This window comes from Neltuma alba, unplaced genomic scaffold, assembly GCF_004799145.2.
Source record: "Neltuma alba isolate B1F8T4 unplaced genomic scaffold, ASM479914v2 tig00011419_pilon, whole genome shotgun sequence".
Taxonomy (NCBI): Eukaryota; Viridiplantae; Streptophyta; class Magnoliopsida; order Fabales; family Fabaceae; genus Neltuma; species Neltuma alba.
The window spans coordinates 485549-492303 of NW_021636103.1; the positions used below are offsets into that span (position 1 = coordinate 485549).

The 6755-nt window shown below is 31.7% G+C and overlaps 1 protein-coding gene across 1 annotated transcript; it reads right to left on the reverse strand.

Annotated features, from left to right (window-relative positions):
- Positions 1-301: 301 nt before the first annotated feature.
- LOC114713163 (uncharacterized) lies at positions 302-1576 on the reverse strand. The gene has a single exon (XM_028897750.1). The coding sequence runs from the start codon at positions 1574-1576 to the stop codon at positions 302-304; it is 1275 nt and encodes a 424-aa protein (XP_028753583.1).
- Positions 1577-6755: the final 5179 nt, after the last annotated feature.

Consider the following 6755-nt stretch of genomic DNA (forward strand, 5'->3'; position numbering starts at 1 on the left):
GATCGGAATTAAAAAGTCGGCGACGAGGAAGTTAAGGAAGCGATGGCCAAGGTTCTGGCTCTTGATAAAGCTTACCCAATTCCTATTTTGGGAGCAATGGTAGAAACATTTCCAAACAAGTTCGAGCTTGCAACATGGTGGCCATCTTATTCATCAAAGAGAACCACCTTACGATCCAAGGAAGCGAAGAACGAATGGAGTGAGGGACTAGAGATGGAAACAAAGGATGATGGGAGAAGCTCGTAATTTTACGCGTCAATATTATACACAGAACATATAATTTCTTATAGCGAAAAAATGATCAGAATTGGTAAATGCAGATCAGGCATTGAGATTCGTGGGTATTTACCTTTGCCGGGTGTTGACCATTCTCGAGCTCCATGAAGACTCCTGTGATTGCTTCTCCTAGTCTTCTGCTCACTGCGATAGCTTCATCGTAGAGAAACTCACAAATCTTATTGCAGAAAAGTGATTCCATGTCAGGCAAAATCTCCTCCAGTGTGTCCAAAACGACAACGATTCTGAACAAATGCTCCGGCGACAGCGTTCTGGTCGAAACGGCGTTGCCATAATTCAATAGCTGGGTCGTTATTCCCCGACAAACCTCCATGAAAGACAGTTCGTCCAGAGGAGAGAGCGCCGCGAAGACGACACTGCAAGCATGCCGTTCCTGAGGAAACAACGTCTTAATGACGAAGTGACAAGCTTTTGTCCATTCTTCGATGTCGTTTTTTAGAGTTTTCATGGGCAACCTGGGGACTTCATTGATGCTGAGATTCTGAAACCCCATAGTAGTCATCTTGTCGTTTAGGAGCTGTTTTCGCCAAGTGATGAAAGCGTCGTAACACTCTTTAACTAACCCCGAAGCGATTGCGTCCTTGAGCTTAGACTCAAAATCTGAAGGGTAAACGAATCTCTCAGGATTTTCACTATCATTCACAATTCCCAGCTGAATGGAACCCAGTTGTTTTCCGAGATCGGAAGCACAAGTATCACTGTTTATTGCCACGTTCTCTTGAAGGGTACTAATACACCTAACAGTCTCCAGTGGAGAATCTAAACACCAGGGAATTAGAACGATGGCAAAGTAACATAAAACTGCTCCGATCAAAGTGAGAAGCAAGTTGATCTTCATGAGTTGGATGGTGAGAAAACCCAGGAAAAATTTGAGAAGATCGTCCTCGAATCCAAATTGAATATTCTGCATTCTCAAGCTTAAAGACGTGAAAGCAAATGAACCAGTGGAAACGAGACTGAACACGTCCGGTTTTATCTTCATGAATTTGTCATAGAAATAAGAGTAAATTGAGGAGAGGAGCAAGACCAGAAATGCCAGGTGAGATCTGAACAATAAATTCTGAGGAGGGTTCCATGTCTTCACAAGCAAGATACTGTAGGGGACGATAATAATCAAAAGAGCATACAGAAGAGTCTTCCAAGTGTTGAGCTCTCCAAATATAAAGTGAAAAGATGAACTCAAAAGATAAGATAACAGCCCGATGGTGGCCGATAGGAACCCCAGGATTCTCCAGAAGAAGTCGACCTCGGTTGCATCTGGGATTAGATTAGTAGGCATTGTTTTCACGAGCTTTTACAGGATAGACAGAAGTGACGGGGAGAGAATAAGCTGAGGTATGGACGAGGCCAGTGTAATTTGGTGAGTGACACACCTTAAACTCATCACAAGCAACGCCCCTGCTCCAGCTCGAGTGGTTTATTTCAAAAGTGCTTGATTATTTATTGGGTTATTTGTACGAAAACGGATTGTTGGGGCACGTCATTGTCGGGCGAAATTCATGATGTGCACACCTAATTTATTACTCCCTCCGTTCCTTATTATAAGAGACATTTGATGCTTATAGCATGTTCCTATACATAAGAGACACTTAAAAGTTGTCTCTACTTTTTTGTGTTGATTTCCTATTTTACCCATGTTTATTGTCTCCAACTCACACTCTCTCTCCCTCCTACTTCTCTTTCTTTTAATAATTTAATTGTTCTCTACCATACTCTCTCTCCTTATTAATGAGGGCATTTTTGGAAAAAAAAATTATATTTTTTACACATTGATTGTTCTTAAACTAATTTTAACTGCTTTTTTGATCAACGTAATTCGGTTATTTATCTCTTATAATAAGAAACGGAGGGAGTATTGATTACGAAGTGCCAGAATTCGGACAAATGAACAAAAGTAATTCTTTCGTAAGTTTTTCTTATACAAGAAGAATCAAATTTTCATCACCACAGGAAAAACAGAAATATAATGCCACCCCAAAACAATATGCTCATAACCAACACGCATGGATTCAACCATGATCTTCTTTTGCTCAAGAACAAAATTGCACCTAAAAAATAAAATCACGGATAAAATTACACTAAAAAAATTATATATAAAATTGCATCACTAAAAAGATCATGATGTTAGACGTACTAAAAAATTAAGATCACGGGTTAATTTATACCTTTAGCTTTTTGTATGATATTTCATTTACTGTTGCAAAATCTTTGCTCAGGAAGACACCAACCCCTACCGATTGATCAATGAAGGTTCTATTTGTCATCAAGATTGAAATTATTTATAAGCATGTTTTATGTAAAACGAGATAAAACTCCTCTCACATGCTTATCTTATATTTCATAAATCTTGATTAAAAAATTACTTATAAAATATTCTAAACGAACCCTGAAATATTAGCTTTAAGTGAACGCCCAGTACAAGCAAGACTTCTACGAGAGAATGCATCTAGCGTTGATTTCTAGAAGCTGGTGGAAAAAAAAAAAAAAGCGTTGATTTCTAGGATTTTCCTCCTCTGCTTTATTCGTTTGTCTCGTCTTGTTATAAATATTAGTTATCAATAAAATCTCTCTTTTCACTTAAAAAAAGAGAAAATCACAATTAACCCTATAATTTAAAAAATGCAGATAGAGACCCGTGACAACTTCACTACAGGTTTTGACAATTTCATTTGTCAAAACCCACAGTGAAGTTGTCACGGGTCCTTACCTGTATTTTTTAAATTTCAGAGTCTTTTTTTTTATTTTCCCAAAAAAAAGGACATGAAACTTCTTTTATTGTTTATTATTCTTAAAACAAGGTTATTGGCATGCTTGAAAATCGAGTTCTTAAATTCACTTGAGGTTTGAAGAATTATTGTTAATATTTTCTTTTGGTAATTATAATATTTTTATTTTTAAAATCAGTGAAAAGGGTTAAAATAATTTTATTTTATTTTATAAGTGATAATTTTCTTTGTCGCTAAATAAAACGACTTCAATAGTTAAACATATAATGGTAAGCAGCGAAGTCGAACGGTAAAGGCGGCTTTCTTAATATAAAAACGTAGACGGCGGGTTTCAAAAACGAAGTAAGGAACAAATATAATAATTAAAAAAGGGAGTTAAGGTAGAATTTTAACAAAAATAAAAAAAATTTATAATTCTTTTAGTTCGCATCAATTATACCGACATCTTTTTTATTTTTAAAATGGACAGTTTAGTTCAATTAATTAAAACTGTTAAAATATTTTTAAAAATTCTCAAAATATTATTTTACTTAAAATTTATATTGAAATGAATTTATTTATTATTTTATCTCTCACTTTAGTAAAATTTTAAATTTCATTTTTACAGTTATACGAATGTTACTCAGAAAAGAACAAAAACAGCGACTGAAAAACGACCCAAAATCGGAAAGGTGTACCCAAGTACCAATTTTTCGTGCTCTTTTCTTTTCCTCTCAAAGTCATCTTTGGTTTCTGATTAAAAAAAAAAATCATATTTGACAACAAAAAGCATATCTACGACCTAGCGCATATTTTTGTATCAGATAGCGCTGCCTAATGGGTTTTCACTAAATATATTATGGATGGAATTCCAACACGTTGGATGGAATTCCAACACGTAGGCCCTACGTGTTGCATGGAATTCCAACACGTAGGGCCTGCATGAACCCCACAGTTGGAATTAATACTTTATTAATGGCCAATTCTTCTTCGGTTTGAATGAAAATGCAAGCCATCTTGAACAGAAAAAAGAAGACAAGATGGCTACAAGATAATTAAACAACCAACATAATTTTAAGGCAAGTGAGCAAAAAAAAAAAAAACGTAAGAATACGTGTTGCATGGAATAAAATTACTTATTCTATTCTTAATATAAAACTTATTTTATAATATAAATTATATTAGTGTCTTTAATTATGAATCTACTAAGAGTATATTAAAAGGAAAATCTCCAAAAAAATGACTGTTAAATTTCAAAATTTTAAATTAATATTGATGACTACATTCCTAGAAAAAATTACTACACTCAGAAAGCAAATGACAACATAATTTTAAGACAAGTGAGCAAAAAAGTAAGAATTCGTGTTACGTCAAATAAAATTACTCATTAGATCCTTAATATAAGATTTATTTTATAATATAAATTATACTAGTGCCTTTAATTGTGAATCCACCGAGAGCATATTAAAAGAAGTTGGTGAGAAATATGTAATAAGCCCAGTGCTTTTAATTATGAATCCACGGAGGAAGAGTGTATTTTTTACTTGTTTTTACCTTTATCAGCTCTTCATTCGAAGAGAAAAAAACGAAACAAGCATTCTTAGTCCTATGAATTGACACTCCAAAATCCAGAAAAAGAGCTCTTTAACTTGACACAATTCAAAGAGCACAATTGAATTGTGAGTGTCAATTCAAAGAGACCCAATTCACACTTTTTCGAGCGACACTGGTGCAGTGAATAAAGAGCGGAACTGCAGTGGGACCAAGAAAACGTGTTGTGGGGATTTGTAAGGAGATATCTACTTTATGAAAAAATCATCACAAAAACAATCAGGATGTAGAGCTCGAGTTTGGGAACAAGAAGTTGTGTCAAGTTAAACTCAAACTTGTGAAAAACAACATTAGTTGTGTAGTATCTTAGTAAATAGTTTTAAATATGTAGTATTTTAGTATTATTTCTTCTATTGTTTACAGCATTTAGCTCAAAAAAAGGTAAAATGCATTTAGAAAAAGAGCTATTGTTTATTAACGTGAATGAGTTATGGGATGTTTTAAAGGATTATATAATCCAAAAGAATTTTAACATAATCAGATTAAAAAAATGAAAAAGCAAGATAACTGCTATTTGTGCTTTAGACAATTATAAATAAAAAAGTTGATTATGTAAAAAAATTGATTAAAAATTTAATTAATTTTTTTAACAAATATATATTTGACTAAATACTTTTATAAATTTTTGTACAAAAATGTATTTCAAAATTTTGAAATAAAAATTCACATATTTTATATAATATTTCAAACTTATATCATTTATACTTTATGATAAAATAAAACTATGTATTTAAAATACATTTTAACAATTTAAAAGAAATCAAAATAAATAATTTTAATGAATGTGATGAAAAATTAAAATTATTAAATTTTATAATTAAAATTAAAATTAATAATTTTTGTAAGATATTAGTATTTTTAAAATATATGTATTAAAACTATTTGTTGATTTCATAAAATATATTTTTTGAAAAATAAAAATATTTAAATTATTACTATGTTAAAAAAGGACATTTTGGTAAAAAAAAATTTAAAAGTGAAATTTAACGATGAACTAACGATGTGTTTATGTTTTTTTAAAAAATATTTTATGCATTTTTTTCTGTAGAATTACTTTTTTAAATGTATTTTGATCTTTTATGTTTTAAAACCAATTCAATTGATATACTGCACATTTTTTCCATTTCTTACCAGATTTCGCTGATCAAACCATATTGTTTACTTGATGGCCACAGGTGTGAACCTGGAGAAATTATCGGAGAAGAAACAAAGAGAGAGAGAGAGAGACCCGGGGGGGAAGAGAGAGGAAGGGCGGCTGGGAGAGAAACTTCACGTGAGGAGAAAATTATATTTGGACTAAAATAAATACTACTTCCCGTTCTAATATAAAATATAAAAACTAATTGATTAATTTGACTATATTAAAAAAATTAGTTAAGTTAATTATTTATAATAAATATGTGTTGTTATTTCTAAAATATTTTTATTAATTAAGTGTATTAATTTGAACTATCATTATTAGAAAGATTATCTTGGAAGAAAATAGATAAATATAAAAGACAAAATGGATTAAAGTCTTATATTTAGAACCAAAATAAAAATCAAACAAGCCTTTATATTAAAAACTAGAGGTAGTATAAAAGTAACAGCAGCTTGTGCAAGTTAACAGTTTTGCTAAAATTGCCTCATCTTGAAAAGGTTACGTATGATTTTGCACTTAAGTAAATTTTATTGTGACAGGTGCCTATAGATAAAAACTTTATTGTTAAAATTACATTTTAACCCCTAAAAAAGAAATAATCATGGTAGGGTATTCTTAATGTGTATATATACATTTCACATCTGATTAGATAAAAGGCATATTTAAAATAATTTATAAACAGTTTTTAAATCATGATTTACAAAGTAGAAAGTAAACATAAAAGAAAAGTTTTATCTTAACTCAGTACAAAAATGAGTAATAACCCCCAGTAGAGACTGGTACGATTCAATTCAACATTTTGTTCGTTTGGGTTTGATTGTGTCGTAGCTCTATAATTCAGATTAGGTTTATCATTGGATGAACTGCATTGCTGATATTGACCCCAAAAAAGAAACGGTGGGTACCGCTAGTCTGTGAACAGCTAACCATCGTACTGTAAAAATAGGATAGGTTCTATCTATGGTCATTGGGGCCTCCTAAAAAGATCTACTAAATTCATC

Bases quoted from the DNA above. Each gene is read 5' to 3' on its own strand.
- LOC114713163 (XM_028897750.1), bottom strand. From the start codon at position 1,576: ATGCCTACTAATCTAATCCCAGATGCAACCGAGGTCGACTTCTTCTGG.